Genomic DNA, 14425 nt, shown 5'->3' on the forward strand with positions numbered 1-14425 from the left:
ATCTGTTCAAAACACAAAAGTCAGCATTGATACAAAGTCTTTCCCCTTTCCACAATCTTGTATCTCAAGGTCTGTTTTACTGTTGACTCAGGTCACCTCACTCTGAAGCAGCACTGATTTATCCTGGTTTCAGGCATTTCCAGGCAGGGCAGAGCGCATGGTCCCAGTGACTTTCTATGGGAGAATATTTCATAGTGGGATACATGTCCTGACTCTGAAACAGTAAACACAGAGAGAAGAAAAGGCATAACTGTCTTTCAGAGCACATCTCCAAAATAGCTCTATGAAGATTGTTCATCAAGAAACCAATTGCAGCCGAAATGGAAACCTCTGCCCCATCTGGTTGCAGAATTTATGCATTCATGACAATTAATTGGCAGCGACATGGAGGAAGCCCAGTGCCTTCTCCCTCTGAAATCCTGTATAAACTTGCCATTACCGGAGCAGCAGCCTCTTAAAAGCAGTGTTCCTTGCCATAGAACTGGGGTGAGGTGAGTGAGGTGGACATGTAACAGGAAGCCCAGCATCGATCCACCAGCAGGGAGGCAGCAGCTGCTCCAGACTGGGTGTGTGCTGACCCTGCACCCTCAGCCCTGATAACACTGAGCCCAAGTGTTTGTCAGTCTCCAGGGCTTGCAGTCCTTCTGCTACACAACCTCCCTGAACTGAGGCACTGACTTCCAAGAAGCCACCACCACTGCTGCCGCAACCAGCATCGCTAGGTTTTGCTACATGATTTAGCATTGCTAACAGCTGTGGTGGGATCCGACGGGGAGTATCTGCAGCAAGCAACTCACAGTGGAGGTGTAAACCAGTTTTAACACATACTGATGCTTCTGTTTCATACATAATCCTCCTGACTCACAAACTGAAAGTGCAGACAGAACATTTTGAGACCAATTGCTGAGGGGCTGCAAGGAGTAGTGACCCTAGATAGGACAAAGACACATATTTTCACCCAAGTGTCCCAAATCAGAGCAACACACAGGATCAACAGATGCTAAGGCAGCTCTATTTTGAAGCAGCTAGGAGGATTGTCACATACAGAAGCCAGCTCCAGGAGGAACACACCTCAGTCTGAATACACTGATGTGATCCCTGCAGCCAGAGGAAGTGCTGCTCCACATCTGTGGTATTGTAACCGAGGCAGGTGGCTCTGCTGGCTCCATGGATTTAGGAGGTCAGGCTGGAGAGTGCCCTGCAGACTGATGAAAACCTCTGATTAAACCAACACTCTTGTGCTTGAAATACAGCGAATGCCAACCTTAGGGCTAATAATTTTGATATTAGTGCAGTATCCTCTGTCTTACAGACATATGAATGAACATTTACAAAAAGCAACCTTTGACTTAGTTTGTGAACCAGTCTTGACTTCTCCTCAATTGGAGAAGTGACCTTCCCTACCACAAAACAGCAGCATGAGAGCTACCCTCCATCTGGCTTGGATTGGTCCCCACCAAATTACACATCCAGATCCAAACTCCTGGTGGCAATTTCATTCCTTACCAAAGATAGGGTCTCCCTACATTTTTTAAAATGAGAGGATTTGGGGATGCTTGTCTGTGCTTAAGGGGTCTAGAAGTCAGGCTCATGGTTTCTCATTTTGATGGCAAATTTCTTCTAACTATGGTATGTAGCTCTCTCACATCCTTTGTTGTGGTTTTCCCCAAATGATTTATAACTGAAACTCCCATAAACCGTGACATTTATGTGAAGGTGTGAGAGGATCAGATGGGTATGCAGGTCATGCTGGCAGGGGATGTCAGAGAAAGAAAACAAACATCACACTGTAGAGAAGCACCACAAAATGCATTATTAAAAAGACCCAAGTATTTCAGAAAACAAAACCATTCTTTATAAACTGATTTTCCTTTAAAAAAATCTGTCCAAGCCATTTTCATCATCAAACTTCTCTGGTGAGACCAGCTGTACCTAAGTAGGCTCTGAAAAAATACATAGTCACAAATATACTGAACAATAGCAGGCATTTTGCCTCTCTCCAGCTATCCTAATAGATATCGGTGTTTCACTCAAAACTAATGACCATACCAATCCTGCCATCTAAAAAGAACAACACTTAGATTACAAGCATTTTGAAATCTTTTCCTCTCTTTCTCTCTTCTACTTACTTCAACATAACTGATATGGAGATGGAGGAGAGAAGCTGATGCAGTCCATCTGAAGACTTACACAAACATTTCTCAAAAATTTTCACACATGGCAAAATGCCAAAATGTGAAAAAGACTTTCTTTTTCACGTTTCTTTCTGCTTTAAGAAGAAAGAGTCCTTCTTAAGCAACTCTAAAGTGTAGACTTTGCATCCCACAGAAATTAAAAATCGAGGAAATCACATTGTAGTGACTGCAATGCTGACAAGGTTAATGGCACTTGACAACTGCCTTCCTTTTTTTTTTATTTATTTTTATTTTTATTTTTTTTAAATTTATGCTGAAACTTAGAGATATACAAAAGGCAACACCTGGTAATTTCTGCCTTTGGACCTTCCAACCTTGCTAGCAGTGCTGCAGCCCTCACACAAGTAAGAGTCCTCCCATCCCCACATAACAAGGCACACACCAGTACAGAGCAGCTGAAGGAAAAGAGACACAATTCCCCATTATGGTTTTTTAATGTCAATGCTTGATACAAACTCCACTTGCTGAGTAAAGTTCTGAAGATATCAACGTATTACTTCAGCATTTTAAGACAAAATAGGTCAGAATTCTACTTCATAGTCAGTTTTAATATACCTTGGCTGTTTTCCAGGTAAAAGAACCCCAAAGCCTTAGCTACAAAATTCCATTCCCAAAGAAGGGGAGAAGTATGGGAAAAGAGAAAGGCAAAACATTTCTGAGTCAAGCAACTATATATATATCTTTTTTTTTTTTTTTTTTTTTTCTGTTTGTAAGAAAGTGTGGATAGAAAAAACATATTAACTTACAATAAAGCTTACCACAGGAAAACTATGAAGAGTGAATATGGACACCACCTGCTGTACGAGTATTGTGAGATCTGTGTAAGATTGCAGATTTTCACTGGAACAAGGAGCACCCTGGCTGGGCTGGTGGCCAGGCTCCAGGCAGAGGAGATTGGAGTCCTCAGATGAGGAACACTGAACTTTGATCACAGCGACTGAGAACTCATTTATTCAGAAAATTAAACAGCTCAAACTTTTATGGGTTATGCCCGGTATCACAAAGCTGCCAGATGGGCTAGACTGTGGGAAATTAAAATAAAAGGCATTTGGAAAGAAGGTCTGCTGGGATGTTCCCCCATCGCAGCTTCTTCACAACTTAGTAAACACGTGCAATTCATTGTTCATCATACTGGAATTAATCTTCTCCGGACTACGAAAGTTATTGTCCTGAAGCACAATTCTGAAACAAGTAGTTGATCTTGGCCCAAGATACTTACCCATAGGTTCCTTTATACTTTGTCCTGTGGTACCACCTGGAGGCTGGAGTCTCAGTGCTGTATCTGCAATGCATGTGTGATGCCAGAGGTCTTGAAGACAATACAAAGATTAAAAAAAAAAACCTTCAGAGAAAGCATAGGTAGGGACTGCAAGGCGCTAATCAATGAGTCAGGCAATAACTAGAGAAAGCAACGTCTGGAGGACTCCCATCAAGACATACCCTAATTCTGTCCAGCTGTGGGCTGCTGGTGGGCTGGGCATTACACTTGGGTGTGGGTGCAAGTACTGCAGCAACTCAGACAGCAGGGCCAGTGGTAATGGGAATTCTACATGGTGGAACCAAAAGTATTCAGACTTTAAAGAAAAATTCTGCAAGCCAAGTGAATCTTTACCAAGTTCTGATAATTTTTGCAAACCTAAATAAGCTCTTTGTGTATAAAAATATATTTGTTAAACATTTTGATGTTATTTCAATCATAATTTTAAAAGGGTTTTTGAGGACAGGCTCTTACTCACGTACATTTTCTGTCATGTGTTCCAGGCTACTTGTGGATAAAAATATGGCACATTCCTGAGTATTGCACAGAGGTATATATTATCCAGCAAGCTATACGACATCTTTGACAATCTGCCTTTTAGCATCTATGTGCTTTATATTTTCTCTCGTTTTAAAGAGAAATTTAATGCTGATCTGAAACTGCTACTATATTCTCCCTGTCGCCTGGATTCAATTAGAAAAGCAGGTAGATGAAGATATTGTGACAACTATTCTTTCCCTCAAAACTATGCAGCAATTTATATTCCAAAAGGCTGACGTGATAATTTAGAGCATTTTTGAATGCTTCTTTGTACTAGTTAAAAATTCAGAACTATCTATCTCATCTCACAGCAGTCCCTGAAATCCACAGTGAAAGGCAAAGCTGTGAAAATTTTCTCAGCTCAAATCTCTATAACTGCACGTGACAACTTAAGCAGCAGAGCTTGGATAGTGCTTACAGGGTTTTTCATGTTGTCACCACAAAAGACAGCAGAAGTGTTAAAGCAATGGGATTTGAAGGATCAAATTCTTATCATTCATAGCAAGAGGAATGGCAGTGTCTTCGCTATGAAGTTGATGTGTCTTTAGTTCATCCTGCAGCTAAGCATCAGCTATGATTTTGCAACTCAGAAGCAAAGACAGGTTTGTACCAACTCTGCTGGCACAGTCAAACCAGGTGCGTAAAGACATGTAGCACACAGTTGCCATACCTCATATATGCCTTGAGGTAAATGCAACTTTTTGTATTCAGCAACATTATTGTCTCACTTTTGTGGTATATTGTTTTCTTACATTTAATTATGTAATGCTCTTCAATTGCATTTCAGCAGTGGGGGAGCAAATCCTTCTCTGATACGATCCTGCTGCTGTCAGCTGAGCTATTACTATTGGGTTTCATCCGGCTCATTGTTTGAAAGAGCAAAACCTGCTGAACTGATAAATGTACAGTTTTTGAGAGTTTTTGTGAGTACAACAGTCTTAGAAGTTCTGTTCAAATTCAGAGAAGATGGATCCTGCCCAAAAGAATTTGTAGTTTAAAAGCCTCATGGTTCATCCCTTGCTACTTGTCTTCTGCTTCTAGAGTAACAACACATTTCACCTCTTGCAGAGTCCTCCTAATACCTCTGACACTTTTTTTCGTGGTTAAATATATTTCAAGCAGCAGGCAAACAAGTTGCCTGTGTGCACGTTTCAAGTTGCTGTTTCTCCAATGACCTTCTTTCATGCTCTTTCATCTCTAAATTTAGCTAGCTACTGAAGTGAGTCTAGCGACACAGGAAACACTAATGCAGGCTGTATGTAATCACTCTTAAAAGAACAGCACAGATTATGAGACGGTCTAATCGCTATTGTGTAGCCAAATGAAGTTTATTTTATGAAACTGCACCTTTTTAAGTCTAATAAACCATTACAGACATTCAGTCCAGACCAACACATGCAGCACAAAATCAAAAGTATTATTCAAGGGCTGACACTCAGAACATGGAAATCTTTTAAGGATTGTTGTGTCCATATTTGAACAGATGACATTGTAACTGCCAGCACAAGTGTCCCACAGACATTAAACCTGAAATTTAACCTTTGTCAATGCTGCTTCATTGTCCTCTAAAGAGGAAAGCACACTGCAGAATAAAGGGAACCATTTAAGAATCTGCAATAAAGTAATGAGATTCAGAAAGGTACTGTACAGATACTGAGATGGGAACTGAGATGAGATGATGAGATCATAACAAGTTTAAAGAAGCAGCAGAAAGGTTATACCACTTTAAATATTGTACAGCACTGTCAGATACAATAAATATGGCAAAATACTAAATTTTCTGCACCACTTGAGTAAGATGAGTAATGAACAATTTGATTCCCTGGATCAAATACATAAAATCTGATTAAAATATTAATAATATATCTGCTTATATAGATAATGGAATAGTTTTAAAGTTTCTAATAACCTTTGTTTTGAGAAATCATACTTCAAAAATTCTAGTAAAAAAGCTTTTCCTTCTGTGAAAACAGCACAAGCACAACCCAGGAAAGTAGTTAATTCTTTAATAAAGTGGGATAGATATTCTTCTGGGATAAAGACACAAAGTTCCACAACTAAATGAATACCCAGTCAAAATACCATACTGTTTCTCCGCAGTATGTACAACTGATATGACATGCAAAAGACTTCAAACAGCCATAAATTACAGATGTAAGATACAGTACAACAGTTTCAAATGCATATCTTCATCCCATATTAGTTATTACCACAAGTTTTCAATGCATATCAGTTCTCTATCTTGTTACTGGGATCCACGAACATTATGAGCGGGTCTTTTCTGGGAAAAAAGAATAATCTTGCATTTTAAACAATTTATTTCTCAGTATATTTCTAACATAAAGCAAGACAGAGTGATGGTTTGATATTCTGTCTAACTTACAGGCTCATCTGATTTAAAGAATATATAAAATTTTAACTGTCTTTGTACCATGATTAAGTATGAGACAGCAAATTTGTGACATGGAAGGACATGGTGTAACCAAAGCAGATTCGTTTACTGGAACTTGCTCTAATCTTACTTGCATAATCAACTCTCTGCTTCTAAGGATCTTATTATATCCCTTGGCATGACAGGTATCCAGCTCAGTGGTATCCACCACTTAGCAAAAACTTGTTAGAAACTCCAAAAATCTGTATATACTTTCAGCGCTGCTTTAAAATATGCTGTATTGAAGATACAACTAACTTACAAAAATAAAAGAACTGTACAAATCACACTCTTCCAATGCAATGAGACTGCTCAAGAAAATAGCAATGTGATCCCTGAAACAAACAACCAGAACAAAAATGAAAAGAATGATTCTTAAAATAATAAAAAAAAAAGTAAAAACATTTTCCCCTGCCAAAGTTCTAGAATCACTGAAGGCTTATGTATCACAGAATATAAAACTTGTCTCTCTGCCCCCACAATATTTCTTTCCTCTTTCCACGAGTACTGGTTGAACAGATTCCCCTTTGTTGGTAGTGTGGCACAAGCCTTGCTGAATGGGTTAAGGCTAGAAGAGTTGGAAAGAACTAAAAACCCCAACAGGCAACTAATCCCCTGGCATTCACACAAAATCAGGGAAATAAAATAAACCTGAAGGTAGGCATGTGTGTTTATTTCCAAAGTGATTTTCTATGAAGCTTAAAATTAAACCAAAATAAACACCTATCTGAAATGCTACTCGCTTAAGGTCTCTCATCTAAACAAAGTCATCTGACTGTTCACACCACTCTGCCACAGAGATGTGTGATGCTATGCCCGCTCACAATGTGTTAAAACAATTAAACAATTAAACAATGTATTTTAACACATTCCAGTGTTTTAACATTTTACAAGGCACAGAGAATCTAAGAAGAACTACACAGCGGCTTCTGAACGTATAAGGATATGGCAGCTCCCATGTAATTACATGACAGCTATCTCTTAATGTCAGTCATTAACACAGACCATCTAAGACCAGCAAGCCACATCGCCTCATCTTTGGGATACTGTACTTAACTCTACTGACAATTACAGACTAATCAGCAAATAACTACCATTTAAAAGACTATACCAACAGAAGCTTCACCATGCAGTTACAATGCTCTTGCATGGTGTACTCGATAAGTATCTTGAAACAAAATAATTCAGATTTTGTACTGTTGTTAGAAATGGAGAAATTTTCTAGCACTACTTCCTCTTGCTATAACTGCACAAGTCCTGCATGAGCAGCAGGCTTCCTCTGACTAACAGCTTCTTTTTGCAAATTCCAGAAGAGTTTAAAGGAATCAGTGGGTACAAAGAACCCCCATCTTATCTATCTGAAAAGAACTGTTATTAGATGCACTATGTACTTGATGGCAAAGAAATATGCTTTTCCATAGAAAAACAAGTTTTAGGGTTAATTAAAAACTTTCTGTTGGTTAATGCTGCTGCACCACTATGTATTTTTTTCTGACTAGTAATGCGGAAATCATATATGCATATATGTAAACAGAATATATAGAAGATAATAGCAAGGAGACGTAAAGTGCTTTTAATTATGAACATTTTATATCACTTTGCACCCTTCCCTGTTAAGTTACCATACTCAAAATAATTTTAGATCAACTGGCTCAGGTGTACACTATGAAATAACATAATTTCCCTACTCTTTGATGGTAGCAATCTCAGTAAAATCAAAATTAATTCGTGCCAGGGGAGTAAAAGCACACAGATACTAAGAGGGAAAGAGGTGAGCTGAGAATTCTCAAGGGGCAAAATAGTAGGCAAAGGGAAGTAAGGCTCTGTTGTAGAGGTCCCCGTTCTCAAGGAATTTGTAACACATTCACTTTAACACAGTGCTGAGGAACTATTACACAAACCAATGCCTTTAACACACCTCAGGCTACTGTTGGATGAAAAGAAAGAAACTAGGATTCCTCAACTGAGAACAAGTGCCAGGATGATGCTTTTAATTTTTCTGATTTACATTCTCTACTTCTCTAGTCACAGACTCTGAAGAAACAGTATCCTTGCCTATTCAGAAAACCCAGTCTAGCACATTTTGCAGAAGGATGATATTAAACCTAGTTTGTTTTTGCCTCTTCAGGTCTGATGTCAAGTACCTATGCATTTCCTAATCCATTATGGTACCTAGCACATACTATTCTATGTTTCAAGAAAGCAACAGTTCTATAGTAACAAAGCTCCTAAGTAAGATAGATCTATAACTAAGAATAACTGTATATTAGAACCAGGTTTACTGGGTTTTTACTTAAGGCAGTCATTACAAGATGTATATTCTTTTTGAAGAGTCGCAACAAAAAATGTAATTTTTTTAACCTAGGCTTTTGGCAGCTGAATGTGTTACCTTCACCTATTTTCTGTCCTTCTAATCCAAAGAACTCTCCAGCCTGTGGAACCACTGGAAGCCAAGCTGAGGTGTACCAGCTGGCCTTTTAATTTCTCCCAGTCAGTTTAGTTAGATGTCCAGTGGGCTTACAATAGCAAAGTCAGAATCTTTGCTGTTATTACTACTGTTGTCATCAGGGCTGGAACTCAGGTTGCTGGAGGAGGCTGAAATGGAGCCCATCAGAGGGTCAGAGAATACCAAAGGACGAGATGGAGCTTCTGGCTTCACCGCTGACTCCTTGAATGTCTGAAGCAACTGTGCTGGCTCTGGGACAGCACTTCTGCTTCCTTCTTTGGAAACCAAAATACAGTCATCAGCATCCTTACTCTCTCTAGTGCTTGAATCAGTGGCAGTCTGTAAGACAATAGCACAGAAAGAACTGTAAGTCAGTACCCATTTTACTATTTAAAAGAGTTTTCTGACACACAGTGACGATTCAGGAATGGGATAGAGGAATTATCATTATTCAAAAATTTGCAACGCCCATATTAAAAAATAAAAAAATCAACACATGTATTATGGATTAAATTATTAATGACAACAGTACAAAAGCTCTAAAATTACCATGAGATATGAAGTTCTTATGTGTTTCCTTATTACAGTGCATCTGTGCCATGCTCCCAGTAGCTGGGCATCCAATGCATACAGCACAGTTGTGAAGATTTTAGGCAATTCTATTCACACTGCCGTTATTTTTCTACCGAAGCTCATAAAGACAAACAGAGGTATTTTTTGCAGATATGCACGTACAATGGTATCTTGCAGTTCTTCAAGAGAGTGGTTTGACATAAAATTTCCTGATAAAATTCTGCTCAGTGGAATCTGAGCTGTAAGTCATATTTTAGCGTGCAGCAGTACAAGGCAGATTTGTACTCCCAGGTCTTGATGTTGTGGGCTGAAGAACTAAGCACTGTCTCACTTTACCAGAAAACCCGGATCTGGGAATCCCTAATCTATCTTGTTAGATCTTGGGAAATGACTGTCCCAAAGCATTCCAATAGTGGATGATGAATAATGTTGATGTACCAGAAAATTCTCTATGATCTCGCAATCTTATATTCCAACTGAATGTATTCAGCTTTTTAAAAGACATTGCTGCATGTAATTAGAAGGGAAGACTGCCATATACAGCATGGTGGGATTTCTCCTACATTGACAAAACTGGCAACATATTAGCGTGGTTGCAAAGTAAATGGACAACAGCCTCTAGTTTCTTCTGCAAGAGTTGGATTCGACTCCTATCCAGCACTATATTCCTCCAACAGTAATATAACTGATTTCTTAGTTGCCAATGTAACGCAACCTACCAAGTGGCCTGAGTGGGACAAGTATCCTGAAGTGGTGTGATATTGAAAACAGCACACTGATTTCAGTAATGCAAGATCAAGGGAAAGGAAAAGTATGGAAACGTGTGTGCCAAACACAAGTCCTTTCATTATGACTGAATGTAAATTCACGCTAAGGTAAAATACAGGTAGCAGGTATTAGAGAAAAAATAAATCAATAACAAAAAAGACAAACAGAAAAAATCATAATGAGATAAAAGTAGGCACAGTACATAAAATTGGAGAACAGAGGTTGTCACAAGTATCACCAAGCTACAACTTGAATTTAATATTTTTATGGCTTCTAGCAAAACTTGCTTTGCCATATTTATTATTACAGCTGAAAACAATTTTGCATTGCTCTGATTAGTAATTATAGAGTAGAATACTCTTGAAAGGGATCTGTAGAGTAGCTCAGAGAGCAAACACTCACCGATAATTGAGAAGGAATTCATTTCAAACTGCTTAAAGTCACAAATTTAGTATTAGCTGAAATACAAATGCATAATTATGACCTGTTTCCTTACAAAACTTGTATGAATGAGAATTGAAATACACATTTCCCTTTGTAGCAAGTAATCTGTTTTGTTATCTGGTTAGTATCTAGGTACAATTATGTCAATTACTCTGTTTTGTAAATAACCCATTTTAGTGCTTTATCATTCAAATGCAAATGTCTTAAGCTCAGTTTTAATGGTCCCAACATAAGACAGCTGCTAGACTGTGCAGAACCAGAGTAGTCCAAATGCGAATAAACAACTTCCCAAATACATTCCATGAAATTACAGAGATCTACAAGGAGAGATACATCTCTACTTAGGCACTTGTCATGTGAGACATAAATTGTTATTAATTAGCATTTACTCTCCTTTGGTCTGTGATGCTGTCAGTCAGCTGCCATCTCCAGGGCTGGGGCCACAGGCTACCCAGTGTTGCTGCTCTGCTCCAGTCTTGTGCTGGCATTTACCTGATTTTGTAGGCACCCAGCGCAGCCACAAGACAGGTCCAGGTGGAGCTGTTCTGGGAATCCTAAATACCATGTTAAAATTTTGAATTTTGCCTCTCTACAAAAGAAACACACATTCCTTTAAATAGTAATTCTCGCATAAGTCACCTGGCTTCTTTACACATTTCTATTTAATACCTCCCAGTCAATGCAGTATAGCCTCATTTTACAAAATTATATGCATTATTATTCTAAGCTATCAGAATCATGTTATTTCAGTTCTCACAGCCCTCACATCAGGATGGCTCCATCTTGTGTAGGGTGACATGGACATACTGGAAAGAGTCCAGCAAATGGCCGCAAAGATAATCAAGGGGCTGCAGCATCTCTGCTATGAGGAGAGGCTGTGAGAGCTGGAACTGCTCAGCCTGAAGAAGACTCAGAGGGATCTCATCAATGTGTGCAGAGACCTGCAGGGAGAGTGCAAGGAGGGCAGAGCCAAACTCTTTTCACTGGTGTACAGTGCCAGGACAAGAGGCAATAGGCAAAATCTGGCACACATGAGGTTCTCTCTGAACATCAGGAAATGCTTCTTGACTAGGTGAGCACTGGCAGAGGTTGCTCAGAGAGGCAGAGGGGTCTCCTCCTTGGAGATCTTAAAAACATTCCTGGACATGGGCCTGGCAGCCTGCTCTGAGTTGGAGCAGATGGGCCCAGAAGTCTCTGCCAATCTCAATCACTCTGTGATTCTGCCACAGGAATTATGACACAATTGCCCAGCAAGATCAATATTTTCTTTTCTTTGCTTGGCATCTCCAAGGTCGGCTAACAGGCTGTCTACCTTATGGCAGTGAACTCCAGCAAGGACGTCTGATTAGAAGCACTTTGTGCTGGTGCTGTAAATTCACAAGTTCTGCTTAAAAAAAATATGTTTTTGCATAGCAAAATTTTGCAAATCCTCTTCCCTAATGAAGGGAAAAGAAGGAGAACCACTCATCCTAAATTCTTTTTGTCAGTGTTGGGCTTTGCAATATTATTTTTCATTCTAACAATACTTCCTGTTTGAGTTAAAGAGACCAATAGACCACTGAAATATCAGACAAGCAGCAGACTACATATACTGACTCAAAAATGATATAAAAGATCCTCTGTAAATGTCTTAACCCTACATCACACTGGTATTTTGGTACTTTTTCCAGAGGTAAAATACCTCCTCCCTCCCTGTTCTGCCTATTTCTGTTTCAGGAAACTCATGCTGACGCGAACCATGTTTTCTCCCATCTGCTGCCACTACTGAATAAATGAAAAATGACAGAATTATACTTCCGGTAGCTTTGAAAGTTAACAACCTTACGCCCATTGCCATATGGCTTCTCCAAACATTTTTTCCTGACGAATATCAGCTACTAGCACCGGGCTTATTTCAATCTCCTTCATACTGTGTATGAGTTAAAACTAACCATAAGAACACAATTCAAGAAAGCTGAGAAGAACGGCAGCTCATTTTGCCTCCTTCTCTGAATCGACATAAAGGCAAGATAATGTGTTAATTATCATTCATTATTTAGCAACAGAAGCCTTCTGTTTGTCAAACGCACACTGCTACCAAAGCCAAACATTCCAACAAATGCTCTACTTCTCTGAGCCTTTTATCTTCATTTTTCGCATTTTTAATTTTGCAGCTTTCATTTCCAAAGAAGGGCTGTATCCTTATCTTCACTTTCCAGAAAAGAGCTTGAGGCAAAAAAGAAGATTTAGAAGATGAAAACTTATGTTACGACCATGCACAAAAGACTCCATTACATGATAGCTATACCTGTACCTTTTCCAGCTGTTCCAGAATTGTCCCTATAATTTCACTAGAGAAAAATCTCTACAGCAAGTCACATTAAACATTACCAAAGTCACAAAAACTGCAAATACAGTAAATTTTCTTTAGAAAGAAATGCATTAAATGGACTAGAGATGGTTGGAATTCTTAAGCCCCCTGCAGCTCTCCATAACTGCTCCCAGCTAGACCTACGACAGTACATTTTCTACACCAGAATTAAAAGGCAGTGATGTGACCTAGTTTAGGCCAACAATTAACTCCAGTAATTACCACTTTAATTTCATAGGCTACTAAAGTTAGTTTTTTTTTTTTTTTTTTTTTTTTTTAAATAAAGGTAATCCAAAGTTCTCCTCTTTTCGTTTGATTTTAGACACAGCAGTTAAACTCGATGGGCTCAGGAACAGCATGGAATGAGGGGATACAACCAGGATTGCAATGAGCATTTCTAATCTGAATCTTCTATATCTCTTTCTGGAATAGGGGCAGCAGGAACTTCCAGATGATAACATACGAAGGGGCTAACAGATATGAATGCACTGTATCTACAAATGTATGCCTCATTAAATGCTCTTATGGAGCTTGGCTAGTACAGCCTCCACACACATCATTTGTAGTTGGCTTATTGGCAGCCTCAGAGAGCACAATGAAACTGTGGGACCTGAGAGCATTGCTCAGTTTAAAGGCACATATCCTGACTACACACTGGAACGAGCCCTCAAAGTTTCCATTGGAAAGAAACCTGCACAGAGCAAGCTTCATCTGCCCCACTGCCAGCACTCAGAATGCAATGTCCAAGCACTTCTGCTGAGTTATAAGTGTCTGAGTTAGGACTTCTCCAGCACACAATAATACTGCACACTGTTAGTTCATATGGCATTCTTCTTCCATTTTCTATAATAAATCCAAGTAAAAACAGTAAAAAATACTACCTGCCATTTCTGTGTGGAAGTAAAAAATACTTAGTAAAAAAGCTAGGAAATAAAATGCAAAATTAGGATGTCATTATGCTCCAACATGCTACCATCAGGGTTTTTTTTCAGCCTGTGAATCTGCAAGTACTAAGTAAAAAAAAAGATATTTCCAACATCAAAATATAAGTAAAATATTATTTATATTTGTTTATTCATAAAATGGTCTAAATCAGCAGGATTGTATATCATAAATCAAAGCAACTGTGCTATTATTTGAGAATAAGTAATTGAAAATGAGTTCCTAGGTCAACTTGTCAGGAGTTAACTTGATCGCAGACTGCGCTAGACTCTGTGGTGACAGTGGTGCCACTCATTTACAGGTGTAAGTGTCAGCTGTGGCCTGGCAGATGAGTCTAAGATGGAAAAGTATATAGAAATGTGCATGTAAAAAAGCAATTGCTTTGAAGATCATATTTGAGTCAGACTGAGTTTTAGATAAAGATGGAAGTTTTAGCTTTAGAGAAAAATAACTTTGTGTGTGAACGTGTCCTGTTACT

General features: G+C 38.9%; 1 protein-coding gene across 14 annotated transcripts in view; it reads right to left on the reverse strand.

Annotated features, from left to right (window-relative positions):
• Window positions 1-5982: 5982 nt before the first annotated feature.
• The window catches only part of TBC1D5 (TBC1 domain family member 5), a 297677-nt gene continuing 289234 nt past the window's right edge, over window positions 5983-14425 (reverse strand). For 11 of the 14 annotated variants that reach the window (XM_085226304.1, XM_085226314.1, XM_085226310.1 and 8 more), the window contains one exon: window positions 5983-9209. In XM_085226304.1, coding sequence (XP_085082430.1) covers window positions 8925-9209 — 285 coding nt within the window. In that variant the 3' untranslated portion in view covers window positions 5983-8924. The other 3 variants (XM_085226315.1, XM_085226316.1, XM_085226317.1) reach the window with 3 other exon arrangements.

This window comes from Meleagris gallopavo, chromosome 6 (assembly GCF_905368555.1).
Source record: "Meleagris gallopavo chromosome 6, MGAL_WU_HG_1.1, whole genome shotgun sequence".
Classification (NCBI taxonomy): Eukaryota; Metazoa; Chordata; class Aves; order Galliformes; family Phasianidae; genus Meleagris; species Meleagris gallopavo.